This window comes from Dinoponera quadriceps, unplaced genomic scaffold, assembly GCF_001313825.1.
Source record: "Dinoponera quadriceps isolate SergipeBrazil2010 unplaced genomic scaffold, ASM131382v1 scaffold113, whole genome shotgun sequence".
NCBI lineage: Eukaryota > Metazoa > Arthropoda > Insecta > Hymenoptera > Formicidae > Dinoponera > Dinoponera quadriceps.
The window spans coordinates 1,129,708-1,151,949 of NW_014554899.1; the positions used below are offsets into that span (position 1 = coordinate 1,129,708).

Consider the following 22,242-nt stretch of genomic DNA (forward strand, 5'->3'; position numbering starts at 1 on the left):
TCGTATCCTGTACCACTTTCGCCGCATCCCCGCTGCACCAGTTGGGGTGTTAAGGAGACTTCTGCTTAACCCGTTAAGAGATCCGACGCGATTCGAGCTCACGGTCGCTCACTTTGGTGACTGACCGACGCGCGCGAAGTGTTCGAGCTTGCATCGTTGGGGAAGCGTGCGCGTTTGAGAGAGAGAGAGAGAGAGAGAGAAATGACGTAATGAACCGATCGGTTTAAACGCTTAAATCCCGGATTATTAACCGAATTACCTTCCGTGAGAGAATTCCGCTTGGAAACTGAAACGCAGGCACATACCCCGGTTATGAAATGATTCGATAAGCAGATAATGTAATGATAAACACAATTGGAATATAAGGGAAAATTATAACGCTCGCGAAAGTTCCGACGAAAATTCGCTGCGACACACTGTTGAAAATATCGCGAGGCGACCGACCGATCCGGCGATTCACGATGACGATAACGAGCGGGATTTTTGGTATCGTCGCGGAACGGAGAAGCGCCTGGCTTGTTACCTCGCGGCTTAAAGTAAAGAGTAAAAGTTGGAATTTTTTTGCAGAACCTTCTCTCTCTTTATAAGCTGTTAAGAAGCATAAAGTGGAAGAGGAGCTCTGGCAGCATAATAGCATAATAAGAAGATTAAGTTCGAATAATGCCGCAAATCTTAACGCATTATACGACTTTCACATTATACGATATTATGGCGCGCGCGAGCGCGATAATAATCTCGTGAAAGAAAACTTCGCAACAAGACGCGCGGCTCCGCGCGACCGCTAAGATAATTCCGCGCGATCTCTCCGGAGGAAAGGAGAGGGAGGGAGGGAGGGAGGACAGGGGAGGCGCCGTTGCCATCGGACGACGATGGCTCTGCATTCCATCGCCGAGAAGCGAGGAGGTAACGGCGGTCGGAAGAACTGGAACCCGGCGAGAATTCGAAGACGAAAGATCGCGCGCGCCCACGCGAAGTTGACGCTCTCCCGAGACGGGGGAGGAAAAAAGGAATCTTTTAATCAGTATAAAACTTTATTGGTAGCCGGTCGGAAGGGAGGCTACCGGTCCGACGTAATTCCGTCATTTCGCGACCGCGCGCGAACGAGAAAAGTAAGGACGCCGCGACGAGTCGCGATAAAAGTTCAACGAGGCGGTTTTCTTCCCGGTCGCCGCGAGAAACGCGACACAGTGTCATCCCTTCTCTCTCTCTCCCTTTATATACAGATATATACACACACGTAACACACAATCGGAACACTTTTCGAAAAACTTTTTCAATCTGTACGAAAGTTCACAGTAATTTCCCGAGACGGAACTTCGGCCAGTCTTAAGAAAGCGCGCAGGACGCGGAGGGTGCGAGAAGATCGTTTCTGCCGGCTGCCACCGCCGCCGGTGTAGTGCCCACCACCACTCCCCCGGATCCTTTATGCGAGGAGACCAGAGCGGTTGGTCGAGCCGCCCCTTTGTCGCCCGCGAGAATTGAGGCGCGGGGATCTTATGAATATCTTATGAATGCATATAAGCCGCCGCCACGGTATTACACGGTGTCGCCGTGTCCCGGATAAGGCGCCGCCACTGAAAAATGGCCCTTCTTACTTATCCCTCGAGCCCTCGATGGGGCCGATCCCCCGGCGGATCGTCCTCGTCGTCTCCGTCGTTCTCGTCCTCGCACTCGTCCCGGGACCGGCGTTTTCACTTTTTCGCACGTTACGCCCGAGCGCAGGGTCTAATCTGCATTTAACGCCCGCGCCGCGACGGCGGCGCTTTATCAGGCTGTTCATGCGGAATTCCCTCCGCATTACGTCGCGGCCGGTGCATCGGTATGCCTCGAGAGAGGGGGGGGNCGATAAATTGGAAGCTTCTCGGCTCTTAATCATTCGGAATTTTCCGGATAACTGTCGTCATAATGGATATCGCGGACGCGACATCGCGTTTCCGGGGACTTTAAAGAAAACCTTCAGGGAGGAGGAAGATCTCCGGGGATGTTGATTAAGAGGATCGATCGTGTTGCGGTCTTATTTTGGTTATTATCTTATTTTTCAGCAGATCCTCCGGCGGATTGAATCCTTTCGAAACTTGATAAGATAATTCGACACCTGCTTGGGAAAATGGGCCGCTCGTTTCGTAAGGATTAAATCTGCTGGAAAATCAAATAGTAACAAAAGTAAGACGAAAGATCGCGCGCGCCCACGCGACCCCAACGCGATCGATCCTCTTGATCAACATCCCCGAGGATCCCCCTGGAGCGTTTTCGGATTTTATTGAGATAATTATCTCATTAAGATAATTTGACGCCTGCTCGGAAGAAATGGGCCGCTCGTTTCGAAAGGATTAAGTCTGCTGGAGACGCGTGTGCTCCTCGCTCGCTTGGAATCGATCCTTTTTGATCTCTTTCTACTTTTTCATACGACTCTGTTTCCTCCGAAAATTCGACGCTATCAGTTTAGGATTAAAGTCCCGGCGATTCGATGTTGACACAAGAGTGAAAGGGATTAATTTCAGACAAGCGTGCGCGTATATCTCTATATCCCCCGCGTATCTTTCGTAAACAACGATGAAGTAGAAATATGGATAGGCAAGATTTCCTTCCGTTTCGGCAATGGACGCGCCAGGCGGATTATCCTCGACCTGCATTGTATTCACGTCAAGATAGATCGATATCCTGCGCGCGATAGCGGCTCAAATTGATGGGGGCACAATAAAAAGTTTACAACGTACCGACGTCGGAACGTAAAAGGAACGCGCTCACCCTCGCGATAGATGGAACCGGCTATTATTCCTATCTCGTGGATGTGAAATGCGTTCCGTTATTCGCGAAGGAAACGTGCCCCACCGCGACAGACATCAAGTGCATCACAAGTCGCTTTAACGCTATTTCGCCGAGCGCGTCAGCCAGAATTGGAAGGATCGATAAATTCGCCGTTGACCGACTTGCAGACCCGAACTTTCCGCCTAACGGAGTGACGTAAATCGCGAGATAAATTAATTATACCGGAGCAAACGAGAAGGGGACGAAAGGTGTATGTATGTGTATGTGCGCGACGAATTATATTTTTAGCTACATAGGTGCTGATTTAATCAAAGTAATAAAAATTATTCATTAAATCAAAGTTATAATTGAAATACTTATTCATGTTTCAATGGAAGGATTTATAGAAGTGAGTTCTCGAAGGACGATGGTACATCATCAAAACAGTTTAATATTAAGTCAGATTCACTAAGATACAAAGTTTGTTTATAGAAATAAAATTAGCAAATCATGTTCTGTGAACTTCAACATGAACAATTGGAATGTGTCTAAATATTTTTGGCAGGACGTGAAACCTAAAACGTCCCAATATATCACAGCAATCGGCAAAACCATTTATAATTTTCAATACAAGAAATACAAAGACGAGATCAAATATAATTCTTCTCCTTTCAAGAATAAAGTTAGGTTTTCAAGGATAAATAAAAAAGATTAAGATTATACAAAATATGTCGATAGTTATGACAATAGTATGAAATTGGTTTATCCAATTTATATTCTGCCATTCTTAAAAGTCGGTGTTTAACATGTTGATAAGGAGACAAATTACGGAACAATATTTCAGTTTAGAACAGACCAAGTATAAATACAATAGAATAATTTAAGAGTATTATCTCGAAATATGTAAAAAAAAAACCGTAATCTCTCTCTCTCTCTCTTTCCTCCTCACACATGAACGACACAACGCTCGGCAGACGTTAATACGTATGGAAGCAGCCCATCGTAAATGGCATTCTTTTACGGTGGGAACGTAAGTGCTATAACGACGTTACGTCGCGCACGAAAGAGAAGGGGGAAAACACTACCGGATATCCGGGTCGGAACTCAGCCGAGGCTTCAACACTTAATAGCGTAGTAAATTCTTACGTTGTTGCTCGTTTCTTCTCGCATGGCGACGACACTTCAGGCGAGAGTCGCGTGAGTGGCCGTTAAAAGTGATGTAACTAACAGTGCCTCGTAAATGAGACATTACGCCTAATAACTCATGCATGACTCAACCGTGATTACTTCGTGCTGCGCCTCGTTTCAAGCTCCTCAGCGTACGAGAGACAAACCTAAAACTGCTTAGTGCCAGAAATTCCCTCGTCATTTTTTCCAACCAGGGGCTGCGAAGCGAATCATATTCTTCAATTACTCTCTTATTCCGCCAGATGTGCATAAATTTACGACACTTGAACGTCCACACGTCGAAAATTCAAGAATCCCGCGCGCAGATGTGTGATCGAATTAACGCGCAGACAGGATCGAGCTTTTCAATCGTGTCGACGCGATTTCAGCATCGAAAGCGGCGCACCGGACTAGCGGGATGTATACAATATTGAAGGATATCGCGATATAATAAATGTAAGAGCACAATGCCGTCGTTCTGCAAAAGGAATAACGTCTCGGAGAACAATCGGTGCTCTTCACCGGCCGCCTTAAAAAATAAACCCTCTTGGCGTGCACTCTATCAGCTCGGCGGACAATGGAGGAGCCGAGTATCGGTGGAAAGCGCCCCGTGTGATCGTCGAGACAGGGATAAGAATGGATTTCACGAGAGAAACGAGCTTTCGTCAGAGATGTAGTACGAGCGGGCCTTTATGAGAAGTTCAAAGAGAACGCTCTCTTGGCTCCTCTTCCTCCCTCTTCCCTCCCCCCTCCACTATCTCTCTCTCTCTCTCTTTCTTCGCCTGCCACGAATACACGACCACGCATCGTCGTCGTCATCATCGTCGTCGTCGTGGCTTCCATAACATATCCTCGATACATAAAACCGCGCAAAGGAACTGCACGCGCGCCCCCGCCGCTACCAGGGGAAAGGAATAAATTTAAATATCGCCGCGGCCCTTTGATATGTTAACGAGGATCGTCGCGGCGTAAAGGACGATATTCTTTGATAACGATTCTTCTCGCTGGTCCTCCCCTTTTTCCCTCCCTTTTTATCCCTATCTACTTTCTTCCGGCCAGTCTTGTCCCTCGTCGTCTATACATTATTTCTGGCTCTCTGCGATCTAGCTTATCCCTCCCGCTCCCCCCTCCCGCGTTCCATCCTACTATCTCTATCGCTCCTCTTTCATCCCCCGCTCGGAATCCCCGTGTGTAGCACGATTTATGTTTTCAGGCGGCGCCGCGCTCCACCTGCGCGCGAGTATATGCAAATGTCATCGTGGAGGGAAGCTAGCCGGTTTTTCGCGCCCTCGTCCTTTCTTGCTCTTTTCGTTTTCCATCCTGTTTTCCTCCCTACTACTCATTCCACCGATATTTCTCCCTCTCTCTCTCTCTCTCTCTCTTTCTGCCCCTCCCGCTCTTTCTCCCTCGTCGCTATTGTTTCTATCGGTTTTTCCTGCGGTGGCTGCGGCCTTAGTCAATTCTCGCAGCGGAATATTAACAAACGCATTATGACTCGCAGCTGGGCCCCACAACAGCTATAGCGAATATTACGTTTGTCAGTCGGATGAAATGAAATCGCGGAATCACGAAAGACCCGTGAAAAGTGAGAGCTAATCGCGCGTGTGCTCTTGATTTCCAAGGAATTGTCAAATGAATTAATTCTTTCTTTTTCGCGTTAATTGCGCGAAATCATACGCCAGCGAAATTTTTCACATTTTTCATAAAAGGACCAACTCTGGGCTTTTTTCCGTGAATTAAATCGCACTTACTCGTTCATCTCTCGCCACACTCAGCATGTTTATTTTACGCGATGCATATTAACGCACGTACGTGCGGCCGGAGAAAAAAAGAGTGGAAAAGAGGAGGCCTTTGAATATTTAACGGTCTCACCGCGATACGCACGAAAGCTCGCGGAGCGCTCACGCGCGAAGATGTTGGAAGAAGGATGACAACGGGATTCGGTCCTTCGGAATTTTTTATCTCTCAGTGGCCAGAAGTCCCAGAGCAATTGTTTCGCCTTCCCCCCTCCCCCTGGCATCTTGTTCCTCCCTCTCGCGCGATCCCGGCGTCTCTGTCGCTCGTTCGCTCCCACGCTCGTTCTCGCACTCGAGCGTTATTCCTCGCTCATGACATTTCATGAGAACGTCTATTCGTCGTACGTCCGGAACTCGGACGTGCCTGGCCTTTTTTCGGTTTTCTTATCCTCCGTCCTTACCCGATGTAATTTAGACCCGTGTAATTCGTAATTCCCTCGGCACTCCGCGCCGTCCATCGCGTCTACTTAACTGCATGTCGAGTTCCCGACGGTGAACAATTTTGATAAGGCGGTCAGATAACGCCGGCGTTCTTCAAAAAGAGAGAACGCACCGGAGCGCAATTTAGCAATCCCCATAGTATTAACATATCGTAAGTCCTTACAATAAACGAAATATGAAACCGAGAATTTCATGAGATTTCGCTACAGTTTTGAGAATGTAATTATTAAATATCAAATCTAAACTTCAAAGATACGTAGCGCCTTTATAAACACGAAGTTAAACTTTAAAGGCATGTAAATAATATCGCCATTAATACGCAGCTGAAATTTCAAAGTATTCCTAAGAAAATGATTTTACGGGCCTTAACCACCTTAATATAGTGTCACGGATGCGTTAACAGCGCGCGATGGGTAATATAATTAGACAGTTACCGCTCATTGAGAGACAAGACAACGTCGACGACGGGAAGGAGGAGGAGGTGCCGTTACGTTCAGTGGCGGAACATTTCCGGAAGTTGGCGGAAACTCGGGGAGAAAACGGAGCGGCACGCGTTCACGCGCGGAAACTCTCGAGAGTATCTGGAAAGTACTTAAATACACCGTCGACGTGGCAAAAGGGCGCGCGCGCGCAGATGCAATTAGCCGCGGAGTCGGCTCTAACAACGGCGCACGAATCGTCGCCTGGCAGTTACGCTAAAGGGATATGTAGCGACGAAGGTGGCTGGAAACGGGCTGGAAGATCCGACCTTTCTCTCCGCGGCTCGCGGCTGTGAGAAAAATGCGCGAATCGTCCCGATTCCCGCGAATCTGACCGAATTTCTTCGTCGCGCAAGTCGCATCGGCGAAGGCACGAGTCGCCGGCATTTCTTATTTATCGAATAATGGAGCGATACCCGCGCCCCGAAATATCCATTCCATTGAAAAATGTCGTGTACACTACCCGAGGGAGCCGATAATGCACCAATGGCCAATAGTGTATATCGTTCGCGCTTGTGCTCATCGGGGAAAAAAAACTACTGTCCCACGATAGCGCGGTGGCGGATGCCGAGGGGGAGAGACGCCGGGGGAAAATGTTTTTCGATAGAGTCTAGTACGTAAAACTGCATGGAATAATAATGCTGCTCAGCGTGGCGCGTGCGCGCCTCTGTGTGTGGGTGTGTGTGTGTGAATATCTATGTGTATCGATCATATCGAATCGAAAGGGGACGAGATAAACTTGGCCTTTAGCTATTAAATATTAGATAAACAATGGATAATGAGATTGATTTTGCAAATCGCGCGAAGAGACGCGGGGGAGGGGGAGTAGATATTTTATCGGGAAAATAAACGAATACACGGCTTCGCAAGCGTGCGGCCGGCGGCGTTATCGGCCACGTTAACGTTGCAGGATAACGCGTTATTTATTAATACGGCCGGGTCGCCGTGGAAGTAATCTCCCTTCATGGTGCGGAGACCTCGCCTTTCGCAGTGAGGCCGAAAACCAATAACGCCGGGGAAATTGACTATATCATCTGTACTCAGGGCAACGGGAAAAATGATCGCGCGCGCCTCCCGATAATGTTGCCGCGTACGCGCGTACTCGAGATATCGCAATATCGTTTTTCCTACTTGCAGTTAAAATGTATCTTGATAAAATGGAATCGAGTCATGCAGAATGGAGTTCAAGAATTCAAGAAAGCCAGCTCGAGTCTATAGCTCGCCCTTGCGGATATTTCGTCGGTAACGCGAGATACGTCAACACTGAAAGAAGGATTTGGTAACAGTTGCCGAAATTTGGTTAAATAGTTTCAACTAAATTGTTCGCCTACTGCAACCAAATCATTTATCATCGAACATTGTACGTAATATATGATACTACGCAGTACAATATATTGTATTAAATGATTTGCTTGCAGTGACCGAACAATTTAGTTGAATCCGAGTCGAAGTTTTGTCTCACTTCTGCATTAAGCGTTCAAGTGGAAAAAAACGGAAATGACTTTCCATTTATAGCATCAAAAGAATACTAATAGTGCTCCTTCGATTCTGAAAAGGAAGTTTTACATTTTACATTAAGTCTTCAAGTGGAGAAAACGGAAATAACTTGCAACATCGGGAATTATTCAGATTTGATTAAATAATTTCCTGAGTTGAAATTTTAGTTCTACATCAAGTCTATTTAATTCTACATTAAATCTTCAAAGGTCTTCTTTTGCGCACCTTTGATACGACAAATGGGAAGTTATTTTCATTTTCCTCACTTGAAGACTTAATATAGACCTAAGAATAGAATAGAATTGCAAATTTATCTGCAATATTAGTTCCCTCTTTGATATTAATAAATTGGAATTTATTCCTGTTTTCTCCACTTGAAGACTTAATATAAGATTCAAATTTCGATTCGGGTTGTTGTCAGGGACCAAATCCTTCTTTCAGTGAGCTAGCAACGAATGATGAACGTGAACGATAACAATCGATATAACGATTAAAATAATGAAATAAAATCATTGTGTCTCTCCTCGTCACGTCTGTTTTGTAATCAAACATGTATCAGAAACGTACTATTATTATTCTTCCACCTGAATAATTTCAAACGACATAAAAAATAACGAGAGAGAGAGAGAGAGAGAGAGAGAGTGAGGGGGGGGGGGGATAGTTACATTGCATCGTTGCTGTTTACTTGGAAAATAATTCCGCTCTTCCGTTTTCATTAAGCATTTATACTAAAACGGGGAGAAGAGAAGAGGAGGGGGGAAGAGGATATCGTGCATAATGAAAAGGAATGAAAGGACGCGTACGCCGCGTGGCGTAGCGGCGTTTCTCAGTGTAATCTCCGTGCATTGTACGAGCTTGTGCATCCCCCAAGTACAAGAGTACGGAGATTACATTAAAAAGGTGCGTGAGGACGGGGGAATCCATGTTAATCGCGCATTTTCCGCGCGGGAGTGTCCCACGCGAAAATAAGTCTGCCGGATTCCCCGGCGCGATAACCGCTCTTTTTTCCGGAATCCGCCTCTGCGCGTGCTCGCTTATGTCGCGTTCTCGCTGAAATGATTTCAGAGATATAGAAGCGCGTACGGTGTACAGAAAATGCAAGAAAAACCTCACGACGATCGGCAGTATCGTTCACTGCGATGTCGCGTCGGTCGTTCCCGCGACTTTCCGTTTCTTCTCCATTTTCTCCATTTTTTCCACTCCTACTTTTCCTTCCGCTCCTTCCCTTTCTTCACCCTCGGTCTCAAGTTTCCCTCGCATTCTCGAGTTTACGTAACTCGCGCGCCGCGTCCACACAGATACACGCGTATCCGGCCCTTAAGTCTAATATCCGCGTCGCTCCACTCCGCGCACACCTGCATATTGCTCCTTGCGTACGCTCGCGTTGGCGCACGAGATCCTCTACCTGACTGCACCTGGCTGCACGTTGCCGTGCGTTACTTCCAGTTCGCGTATGTGCGCGCGTCCGACGTCCTTTAGTCATCAGCGACGTGCACGTTGAGACGCCTCCAACGCGGCCCTCCTGGTAGAAGCAATCCACACAAAGAGAAGGAAGGAAGGAGAGAGGGAGAGAGAGAGAGAGTTTACTTCCAGCCGGTTCCGCATTCTCCGCCGACGACGCGGGAAATAGTCGGCTTTCGTCGACGCCGTGGATGTATACTCCTTCCCCCCTCTCTCAATCCTTTCCTCCCTCTCAACCCTCTCCCCTCCTCTCTCTCTCTCTCTCTCTCTCTCTCTCCATTATAGAGCTCGACAAATTGACACCTCTAGCGGCAACCCGAGCCATTCGCGACTTAGCGCGAAATATCGTGCGCAGTCACGCGAACTGCACTCGGGCGGTGCACAATGGCGAATTCCTCGGCGAAAGTTTCGCGGGCAGGGCGAAATGGGGCTCGATTGTTCGGCGTGCGTTTTCCAATTAGTCCGCCGTGGCGGCTCCACCTTTGCGCGCGCCGTCGCCTTTTAACTCCTCGACGCGAACAAGTCGAGAACTTGTTATGACAAACGTTTCAGTCCTTCGCTTTGAAATAAGAGGGGGAGAAAGAAAGGGGGTGGGGGGAGTTTACCGTTACCGGCGCGATATAATGCGCGTAAAGCGCGTTTTACGCCCCGCGCGGAAGAAGGTGGAGGAGGCTCCAGTCGTAACGGGCAACTAAACGCAAGGATGCGAATTACTTCGGCGTGATTAATATTCCTGCGGAATTCTTGCGGCGACTACATTTGACGGGCGTTACTTCCGCGCTTCTATTTTGTAAGAGAGGGATATTGCGAGGGAAATTAATTTTCCACGTTCTTTTTTTATTTTTTTATTTTTTTTGATTCGCCGGGAAAGATGAAAATGATACGTCTTTTAATTTTAACTTTAACGGTAACATGTTGGGTCTACGAGGTATATGCACGTTTTCTTTTACTCGCCATTTCCACGTTTTGTGCTATACTTCGTTCCTCTTCTTCTATTAGTCAGAAAATTCAACACACGAATATGATAAAAATTTAACACAAAGATTTTAACAAGGATCGATTTTAACACAAACCAGTCTGCAGAGACAATAAATAAAAATTGGTAGTAAGTTTAATAATTCATTCAATGATTAAAAAATGCAGAGAATCATGATTTTTACTTTTTTTCCGTGATGTAGGGCTGAGAGAGTATGTTATCTACGATGTCAGCGTCAAAATCGTGGATGTTTCTTTCATGGTTAATATCGCGATGGAAAAATAAGAAAACGCGTAGGAAATAAGGAAACGATGCGCCAAATAAATGTTATAATGCACAGTGCTAAATAAAGTCGCTCTCGTATCTTGTTGCAGCTTGGACAGAGATCAACCGTTCACATTCCAGCTGGGTGTAGGACAGGTCATCAAAGGCTGGGACCAGGGACTCCTGGACATGTGCGTGGGCGAGAAGAGGAAGCTGACGATACCACCCGAGCTTGGATACGGCGAGAAGGGCGCCGGAAACGTGATCCCCGGTGGTACGATGACCCTTCTCTCTCTCTCTCTCTCTCTCTCTCTCTCTCTCTCTCTCTCCTCGCTCTCCTCTCTCCTTATTCGCGATTAATCACCGTCTGATTTAACGTTTCGTTTTATACGCGTTGTCTTATGCTATCCGAGCGATTCTCCCGCACGGAAAAAAAGTAGCTTCCACATCTGAAAATTCTCACTGAAATTTAGTTAATTTAATTAATTCTTTATATATCTAACTTTTAGCTATCACAGCTCGGAAACTAAATTAATACTGAGTTACTAAATTTCAAGTAACTTTCCAGTTACTAAATTTCAAGTAACTAAATTCCAATAGTATTGTATGCAGAGTTCATTCCTTTCTTCCGTGCGTGCGCACTTCGGAAATCATTATCGGGCGGGCGAGTTATTCGCCGGGCGCGTCGAGGCGCGCAGATTGTTCCTTTTGTCCGAAACTTTTTCAATTCGCCGTAAGTGTCCGCTAATTGATGGCCGGCGCTGTAATTTCGCGAGGCGGCCCCGTGGACGCTTCTCTAATTGCCCTCCGGACTTCCTCGGCCAATCGAGACGCGCGCCGAGGGGTGTGTATACACGGGAATCAAGTGGACCGCAACGGTGTAGATCGCGATTAAAAGGCGGCACGCTGACACGGGCATTTTTCGAATTACACGCGGGACACCGTTTTTGCGCGCTCGCACAGCCGCCCACGCGATGAGGGGAAACCCGGGGGGGAGGATGGGCGAGAGCCTACCCTTCGCACAGTGCCGGGGGACGGGGAAGGGTGGTGGGATAGGCAGGCAGGTTGATACAAGGGTAGTCGTTAGTAACGGAATCGAAGTCAAAAATGCAATTGCACGGAAATCCAATAAAGCATCAACCATTAAATTGAGCAGCGTTGCGCGCACGGCTCTCTGCGCGCGACCGGCGGAATCAACAATGATGAACGGCTCGCCTATTTCGCTGGGGACTCGCGCGTAGATAAATCGACCGTTACGCCCCGTCCCCCCCGCCTTCTCTGCCGTTTATTTTAATTACTTTTTAAATACGGAATCCATGAGTTTATTCGAAATCGATACGCGAGCCGGCTGAAACTGCGAACGTTCCGCGGCGGTTTCGCGATTATCGCACTTTTGCGTCGTTCGATCGCCGCTTTCTCTCTCTCTCTCTCTTTCTCTCTCTTTCTCTCTGTTTTGCGCTAATTGCTAATTACGCGAGCACGCTTCGTTTGGTGTTTGCGGAGGGGCGATTTAAAAGGCGTCGGTGTAAATATAAGTAACGCAATTATCTCTGAATGTAATTTCTGTAATTCTGTAATTTCTCCCTCTTCTTTTTTTTTTATCCACCCGGCAACCTCGTTTTAGATTCGCCGCTGCGCGCGTGCGCGCTTATTTGCTCGTACGAATCAAGCGCTAATTTTGTTGCGCGCTTCCGGCGCGCTCGATTTATCGCCGTGTTGCGATAAGTCGAGCTCGCGCAATAGAGAGGGAACATTCGGAGGGAAACGACCGGCGGAGATTCGCGCCGGTATTCGCGCCTAAATGCCATCATCTCTCTTCATTTCTCACGTCCAATTTCCACGGCGACGGCGGCGGCCGTTACACCCCGGCCGGCGCATTATTATTCGCCGTATTAATTTCACTCGTTTAAATAGTGAATAATTAAGCGCCATATTTCATTAGGGCCAGCTTAATCGCGACGGGACCATCCATAATTAATGGCTGGACGTGCCGGGCGCCCGTATGCATTCTCCCATGCCGAGCACTTCGTTAGCCCCCCGGCCGAATTTGCTGGTCATTGTTATTTCGGATATCTATAGGCGCCGTTATTGGCGATCGAATTTCTGTACGCGACGTTATTAGCGATCAGCCGAATGCGCGCGTGTGCGTGTGCTTGCTGGTGCGCACGATTAATCCTCAGTCCGAGGCTCGAGCCTTCAATTTAACTACGTGTTCTGCGATCTTCCCTTGCTTCCTCTTCCGCGCGTTATTCACGCGACATACAATTCACGACGTTTCTGTTATTTATTTACTAAGTGTAACATTCCTCGGTCTTCTGTGTGTGGAACCACCCTGCGGGAGCGGTGCGAAGCGATAACTATGTTACCACCTTAAACGTCTTCGAAATACGAGGAAAGGGGAGAAATTTATTCAGCCGAAAGTGCAATTAATGGTCATCATTTCGAATGTCTTCCGTAGATGTGAACTGTTTTCATCTTTTCATCTACATAGTGAGATTTTCCACGTTTTGTCGTGTCAAAATTAACGCATTTTACATGTCCCAAAACGGTCGACACAAATTTTTGCGTTGACTCATAACACAAGATGAATATCGAAAAGTAACGCAAATATTATGTCAAAAATTAACATGAAATTAATATACGTTATTCGTTTTTGTTAGTTAATATAACGTTAATCGATACTGAAATATAAAGTATGTTATTTGTATGTTACTTTAACAGTTACATGAATATTAACTCAACACAAAATACCAAAAGAACACAAACAAATATGTGAAATTAACACACAGATATATTAGAAACTTAACACAAAAAGTTTAACAAAGATCGACTTAACACAAGTGCAAAATTTGGTTTATTGTGCAGGTCGTTAATCAGATATTTTTATCTCTCGAAGATATTCGAAATAGTTATAATTATTGCGTCATTCTGTACTTTACGAAATATTAAAAGAACGGACCGTTTTTGTATGCCCGACACGGTTGAGTTTATAGCCGCGGGACGGTTTCCGGATTCATTCATCCAACGCGATACGTAAAACGGCCGATTAATTCAGAACCGCTGTATCGGAATCGCTGGATGTAACTGACGCCGATTTTAAGAAAAACGATCATGACCTTTTTACGGAGATATCGCGTAGATATGTAAAAAAATTCATCGAGATGTATTTTTAAGGGGGAGAACGGGTGACAAAACTCGGTCTCTCCGAATAGAACGGCGCTGCTTCGGAAAAAAAGAAGGACAAACCTATCGGCGATATCGACAGCGGCGAATTATTCAGGGCAACGGACTGCGTTCGCATTCGCAACTCGAGTTCCGGACGAAATGACACGTGATAACGGACTGACACGGTCATTTAAATTTGTAATTTAATTTATAAGCGCGCGCTTGTGCTCGATATCAGCCGTCAGCTCGGATCTCGAGTTCATTTTTCTTCCTTTCGCCTTTCTCCACGATCTCTCCTTTATTACGCTCTCCTTTATCTCGCTTGTTTCCACCGCATGCGTAATCGAGCCGCATTCAATTGCGGATATTCTCCCTTTCCCTTACACGTGTCCGCGTATGCAGGTACACGTGTCCTCGCCGTGTATTCCTGTGCATCTCGATTTGTCGTCCACTCCAGTGTGCGCGTATTCCGCATATTCCACGTGTACATCCGCGAGAACGCGTAAAAAGCTTTGTCGCTCGACGGCGGATCGATGCGCTTTAGGGATGATTTACGAGTGCTCGCCGGATCGAGATTAATAGTATTTGCAAAACTGGATAAGCCCTTCGACTCGCGAAATGGGCATCTTATCGCATCTAAAATTTTCATGACGCGAACTTCGCCGGTATATCGTTAAACACATTTTATGTCTCTGCTCAAAATATCGAAGGGAGATTTGGTTTACGGAGATTCCAATTCCACATTCCACTTCTTCCATACACAAGATTAAAGAAAACAAGACTTTTGTAGCGATTTTAAAGAGCAAATATTGGTTCTTGCAACAAAATAGGGACCAGACGAAAGCTAAAAAATGAAAATCCGTCGACAAGAAGTGATATTTCTGTTACTGCGATGAACATTCGTGTGAATATTCAGCTGTATCGAAACTAGGTTGAAACAACTGAAAACAATTGACCGAGTGGAAATCACTGACAGGAATCTTTTAGTTTCTGTATCTGAATTTTCGCCTGGTCCCCGGGACAATGGAAAATTGAATTACACCGACGGAATTGTTTTTCCGTATAGTAATAATAATCTATTAAATAAACATTAGGCCAAATCATAATTCTCCCTCTCCATTTCTCTCTTTCTCTTTAGATATATAAATCGCCGTAATTTCATTCATTGTTGATTTCAGGTGCAACTCTTACCTTCGAAGTTGAGCTCATGAATATTAGCGATTCGCCCCCAACCGCTAACGTCTTTAAGGAGATCGACGCGGACAAGGACAACCAGTTGTCCCGCGAGGAGGTGAGAGCAATGGCAAGATCACTTTAAGTCTTTTTCATTTGGGCCATTTGTGTGGTGGTGGTCGTAGAATTGTAGAGCTACGAATCGGCCTTACGTTCGTCCCCGCAAATCCACCGAGGATTTGGTGTCGCTCTCAGCGCAATTTGTTCGTATATCTTAACCAATTCCAAGGTAGAATCTAATATTATTATCGTCCATCTGTCTTCGCGAGCATTGTTCATTATCATATAACATTGATGTCGCATGATACAAATTATTCAACAATTATTCGTTGCATTACTAATCACCGCGGAATAGGCCACCGAGGGGATGCTTTGATTGACCGGATGGGCGAATATTGTTAAACCATGATCGATCAGACGAGGAACTAACTAATACACGAACCGTTAAGACGGCGTTGAGACTCAGCGCGAGTCGTGAAGTTTTTCAGTAATATTATACACGTGGCAGCGCGAGAGAGACATGATTTTGAATTAATCAAGACAAATTACACGGCAATCGTATTCTATTATAAATACCACGCCAGACGGCGTAATTAAATTACCCTCGGGCAAAATCGTCCGTTATCCTCGAGAAATCGCGCGTCCGAGATGCAAATTCTTGACACGTTTTCCTCGGACGATCGAAGATGAGAGGATTCCACGGTGCGATAATAATTAACATCGCATTAACACTCACGTCGCGTAACCCATTTAACGAAAACCCGTTGGCATCGGATTGGCGATTTAACAACGATTTAACAACCATTTAACAACCATTAACCGTACGCATAAACGCACTGCGCAGCCATCCCGGCTAATCGGTACGTGGCCGGTGTCCGTTTTCGCTTGCAGGTGAGCGACTACCTGCGGAAACAGGTGTTGGAGGCGGAGCAGGCCGGCGCGGGCGAGAACGAGGACGTGAAGAAGATGCTGGCCGACCACGACAAGCTCGTCGAGGAGATTTTCCAGCACGAGGACAAGGACAAGAACGGCTTCATCTCCCACGACGAGTTCAGTGGGCCGAAGCACGACGAGCTCTGAAGTCTTCGTGCCGCATCATCGCGTCTCCGAGCGCCCGTTGTCGGCGTCGTCGCCGACGACGATGCCGTCGCGCCCCGCGCCACCACGTGTTCACCTCTGTATAGAATCGCCTCTTCGAGTCCCCTCCCGGGGATTCCCGAAGGACTCACCGATCAATCGTCCCGAGCACACGCGCGTTCGGACTCGCAACCAGACCGACAGGATTCACCGGCAGCAGCGAATCATCCCGACGACTCGGCAACATCGACACTTACAATTCCGCGAGAGGGATGCGAGCTTCGGGAACCTCCGGCTCGCCCGGTCGCAGCCACCTCCTCGATCGCCGGAGGCTGCCGGGGGTAGGGGAAAGTAGCAGGCCCGACGAGAGAGATCGACAACGAAGTCTGCGGATCTGCGAGGTGAAGCCGATCATCGGAGTCGATCCGAGAAGTATCTCATGAGACTGCGGGAACAGATGGCCCTAAGAACCCTTGATCTTCCCGAAGCCCCCGGGTGTCCTCCCGGACGGGAGGTGCGTCGGAATAGGAAAGCCGTGAAATGACATCCCGCGGACCCCTTGTTAAACGCACAGCGAGAAGAAGACACGCAGGAGGCAATCTCGATCACTTCCGGCGGATTACTCGCCACCCGCGAACCCTCTCCGACACAACTTGGCACAACTTACCGAAGAACATCCGCGAATCTTCTGTCGCCGCTCGATAACGTTCAGCACGCGCGTCTTTGGTGATTAATTAACGTGGGTAACGTACGCATTTTCGGAGCGACTTTGGATCACTGTACAGAAAATCGGATCTTTTATCTGGAAAGGTTTCGGTACGAGCAAAATTTCAAGCTGAAGGAAAAAGTTCGTTTGATTTCGACGAACCGATCGCGTTAAGGGTCTACAGGAGGGGCTGCGGAAGTCTCCCGCGGAGGGAACTACGGATTTGTATTTTTCGTTTTCAGATCAAAATTGAGGAATAGTTACTTTCTAATTATGATATTCGTAATCGGGAAAATCATTCGCAGTGCAGTACAGAGCGATTTTTTTTGGAAAAAAGATGAGAATAGAAACATGATGATACATTTGAATGAGCGCTCGAACGAAGCTTGGAGCGTAGGACGAGTCGATATTTCAATTTATTATACATTTTTCTAACTGCAAAATCCTCTATACGTTAAATGTAAGTATTATATAAAGTATAACAAAAAATGTTTGGTAGGAAAATATAAATTGTACGAAGGGGAAAGCGGAAAAGTGCACGATTCCACATAAAGTACTACTCTTGGTATTGTATGGACATACATCTATACATATCTATACATCTAGATACGGCATTTGGCGCTTATGCCACACGAGGCCTGCAAAGTCAAATTTGGATTTGCTCTTTTGGTTCCTGTAGACCCTTAAGATTTCTTATTGAGGTCGTGAATTATACCTACCGTTGTTTCACGTCTCGTTAATCGTTCCTGACACATGATTTGTCCTTCGCGAAATTTTGGCGGATATTCCCATAGCGGGCGAGCGAGCGACATTCCGGCGCGACGACTACTGTACATTTTAAAATATGATATTCCAAGAAAAGAGAGATGAAAAATGCACGAATGCCTGCTCGAATGACTGCACCCCTGTGACGCGTGAAGTGAGGCTGTTCCGCGATATATATATGATATATATATATATATGAATATATATATATGATATATATATATATGAAAAAAAAAAGAGAGAAAGAAAAAGAGAGATTGATGACAGAGCGAGAGGAAGGTGTGAGATGGTGAGAGTGTTTTTCTACATGATTATAGATGTTAGCGTAACTCAAAGGCATCGACGTATGGTGCTATAAAAATCACACGCATTCTGTCCCGCTCTCAAAAAGCTTCCACCAATTCCCCTCTCACGAATCTCCTCGATCCCCGAAGCCATAATGATTCCCTTGCTCGCGAGTCGCACGATATTCACGTCAGGTGACGAGAAGAGGATGACGAAGAGGAAGAGCGAAATATCACGAGGACGCGCAGTGGAGATGAATGTGGTCCGCTCTAAAATGCGAGCCTCCCCTATTGTCGCTATCATTATTATTACATTTTAACTGATACGTTTTTATTACTACATTATATTGTATGTTGTTAAAGTTGGACGAAGGTTAATTAATAAATCGTGTGTCTCGAGCACAGTTTGTTATATAGCCACCTCTTTCAATTTCTGCACTTCCCCGTCTCTATGTTCACTCGTGATTCCACGAGAATCCAGTCAAATTTTGACATGCAATATATGTATATATATATTTTTTTGTTTTCTTCATAATTAATATTACATCACACGAGCACTTATTTTAAGTAGTCGATAATCAGGTCTCCGCAATCTGACTTCGATCGTCGCTAAAATGTATCATTGCATTCGATATTAAAATACTTAATATTAAATACTCACCTTTCGCACATGGAAGATAACATTTTAAGAAGTCCCAAGTTTGAACCTCATAATCGAATTTCCGCTGGTCTGAGGAAGAACTTATGGAAGGGACTACGCGACGAATCACACGATGCCACACACCCGTGTAGAACTGCTTCTCGCTTTATTTGAAGAATCATTTCCACAGAGAGTTACAATGAATGCGATTATGCGCCCATACGAGGCGCAATAGTAAAATGATGATTAAAGGTAATTAAGTTTCCGCTGCCCCTCGCTGGGCGCGAGAAATTTAGAGTCGTGCGGCGGTTTATCGATTTACACGTTCGCCGTATATTCGACAGGAATCGTTCCGCAGTTTATAGTTACTTCGTATGCAAAAGAAAAAAAAAACCCAAAAAAAGAGAGAGAAAAATGAAGGGAAACAGCCGTCCCTTCGTGATCATTGCAATGGATCGTCGCAGTTCGCTCTCGAGTGCTTAGGTCGGGTGCTTAGAGTTCGATCGATCGTAGGAAATCCGTCGAGGCACGTGGTGATTACGTTCATACCTTTCTTTAGTCGATTCGACCCTGTCGTCCGAGTGGTTCGAGTGAATCTTCCGAGAAGAGTACCGAGAGTACAATACGTAGAACATACAGATATACGATATACGTAAATAACGCGAGTGCGTGCGCTCGGGCGCGCGCCGAACTCTTTCGAAGAAAAGAAGGGAGACGCGATGGAAGGAAGGAAGAGAGGGAGGGAGGGAACCCTGCGAAAACCGCGCGCCTCCCGCGAGATTCTCCGCGCGAGATAAGGAAATTTCGGCGAGACCGGAGAACTTCCACGTGACAAAGGGAGAGAGAGAGAGAGAGAGAGACGTGTGCGAAAAACGAGAACGCTTCTACAAAGCGGAGGGAAATTCCTAGCGGGATAGATAACTCTCTACAACGCGCGCGCCTCCGAGAGAAAAGAAAAGGACGCGGTTCGCTCGATCATCTTTCTCGCCAAAATTCAAATCGTCGGTCGACGTTTGGCTCTGGTCCATCAATTCGCGACCGAACGCGTCTTATTTTATATCTCTTCTTCCTCTTTTTCCCTTTTTCCCTCTTTCCTCCTCTCGTCCCGGGTACCTGTTATCCTATCTTAGTGAGGAGAATCGAGCGAGGAGGCGCGCACGCGAGACGCGTCACGACGACGACGTGTCGCGGAGTCGATGGCCGTGTGTCGCTCGACCACGGAGCTGGTCCCGTGCTGACGGCCGACGACGGGGATTCCTAAGGAGATTCCGAGATCCCTCGTCGGGGAGATGTCTTCGCCGAGTTTCCGCCCCGCGTTCGCCCCCTCCCCCCCATCCTGCGCCCCGATATCGACGTGCCCCCGCTCCTCCCGTCGTCCTGTCCCATCTCGTTTCGTCGAGGGCATGTCTTCGTGGCCTTCGAGTATTATCACAGTCAGTAGCCCTTGATGTAGGCGGCGATGTGCTTCTTCTCCTCTTCCGAGAGACCGTTCTTCAGCGTTCTGCGCACTGAAAGAGAAGCGCGATGTCGCGCCGATCACATTTTTTGGGGGGTTTTCACGTTACGTAGAGCAAATGTGGCGTCCTGAGTTAGACTCGGTGCTCCTGTCGTGTCGTGAAATCTATAGTATCTTTCTTATACGGGGTGAGGCAATAACTATTACCACATTGAATGTTTTCGGAATATGAGAGTACACAGAAAAAAGCGCTAGAATCAAGTAAACGTAATTATCTGTGTTTTCAATCTTATAAATCAAATAATATTTTATCACTCTAAGTACATTTTAAAATAGCTTGTAGCACATATTTCTTTGGACGCAGTAATACTTTAATCGAAAATGAATCATTGAATGTAAGCGTAAAATGTTTCTACATTTAAGAGAATATTTATCAGAATTTATGTAATATTTTTTTTTTCATTAAAAAAAACCAATGGTTCTTTAAATTTCGATTTTTCTGCCTAATATAAATATTTTCTAAAAATAAATTGTGATATTCTCAATATTATGAATTTAATATTTGTCGCAATTATTCTAACAGATACAAGCAAATGTCTATACGAAGGAAATATCATATTATATATAGTCAATTTCTACTTAACCCTTTTAGTGCCGGGAGCCGATATATCGGCCCGCACCTTGTAGCGCTTTACTATTCGCATTGCGAGAGATCTCTATCAAAATAAATTTAAAATACGTTATAAATAGTCTATTTTCATTACGAGAGAATTAAAATAAATAATTTTTAAATATTGCTTTTCGTTTGGTTTTTATGAGCCTTTTACCAAATCCTAGTAAAATCGGCCGGTTATCTTCGCATAAGCACCTCTTTTTCGCCCGGCACTAAAAGGGTTAAGTAAATATTACTTAAACGGCAGCACTTTTTTTCAATGTAGAAGGAAAATTTATCGGACAGAAATTGCATTGATGCCAATAATATTAAACGTCTGTAAACATAAACGTTTTTCGTCTTCATCTAGTCGTCAACAAAATATATTTAATTTTTGAATATGCTCAAGGTGATAGTAGTCGTCGATTCATCCCGTACATCACGATGTAAAATCTACTTTACCAATATAAAAAACATCTCGATTGTTAAGGAATATCTCGCTTTGCTTTCTGTTTTTAATATAAAATTTTCTTTGAATGTAAAATCCGGGCACTCGAGGTGGTTATTTCAACTCACTGACGCCACTCTCACTCGGAATCTTTCGATTCGCGCGTGCTGTGAGAACTGTGAGAGCTTTTTTTTTCTTCAGTCGAAAAAGCGGGATAGGAAAGTCACACGCGGGGAGTCACAATTGAATTTGACACAAGCTACTCACGCAGTTGCATTACATTCTTGGTTTGACATCTCTCATGTCATTTGCATTCACAGTGTGCGTGCGAATGGAAGAGCGATAGAAGGAAGAAGAAGTGCCGGCGGTTTAAACGACAAAAGCATTACCTTCACATGGGGATTATCGTGGAATTGTCGTATGTCAACGGTTTTATAATTATGAAAAGAAGTATGTACAGCGTTATCCGGCATGATGACGATTAAAGAAAAAAAAAGGAAAAAAAAAACAGAACAGTAAGAAACGACGAACCATTTGCGAGCGCGTTATTCCGAACGCATGTGAGATGCACCCACGCATCCTTCGAACACTAAAAGGACAACACGAATGAGTACATCGTGATTCGTATCGTCGCGCGACGTCCCTCACGGAGAAAACAAATTTTGCTGGAACAACAAATGCTTGTCAATATAGTGACAGCAAAAAGAATTTACTTAAACGGCAAAATAATTTGGTTACGCCAACTAAATATTATTGCTGCAGCAACGAACTGTTTCGCTACAACAGCAACATTATTTTTTTTCACGTAGCAAATCTTCTCACTGTCGCAATATTAACAAACAATTTGCTGTTCCAGCAAGACGTGTTTTCTCCATGCAAGAAGCACGCTTGCAAAAATCACAGGGGAAAATAGTTGAGTTATAATCGCGATAATATTGCGTCGTTGTCGCGCCCGCCGCCGCGGCCGATTCATCACACGTGCGCGCA

General features: G+C 45.8%; 2 protein-coding genes across 4 annotated transcripts in view; one reads left to right on the plus strand and one right to left on the minus strand.

Annotated features, from left to right (window-relative positions):
* The window catches only part of LOC106742460 (FK506-binding protein 2), a 77,088-nt gene extending 58,617 nt beyond the window's left edge, over positions 1-18,471 (plus strand). Inside the window, exons 2-4 of one of the 2 annotated variants that reach the window (XM_014615396.1) lie at positions 10,940-11,103; positions 15,173-15,297; positions 16,119-18,471. In XM_014615396.1, the coding sequence (XP_014470882.1) occupies positions 10,940-11,103; positions 15,173-15,297; positions 16,119-16,307 (478 nt within the window). In that variant the 3' untranslated portion in view covers positions 16,308-18,471. The remainder of the gene's footprint in view (positions 1-10,939; positions 11,104-15,172; positions 15,298-16,118) is intronic. The other variant, XM_014615397.1, reaches the window with a different exon arrangement.
* Positions 18,472-18,842: 371 nt separating this feature from the next.
* LOC106742456 (FH1/FH2 domain-containing protein 3) overlaps positions 18,843-22,242 on the minus strand; it is a 148,848-nt gene continuing 145,448 nt past the window's right edge. The window contains exon 19 of one of the 2 annotated variants that reach the window (XM_014615388.1): positions 18,843-20,207. In XM_014615388.1, the coding sequence (XP_014470874.1) occupies positions 20,134-20,207 (74 nt within the window). In that variant the 3' untranslated portion in view covers positions 18,843-20,133. The remainder of the gene's footprint in view (positions 20,208-22,242) is intronic. The other variant, XM_014615389.1, reaches the window with a different exon arrangement.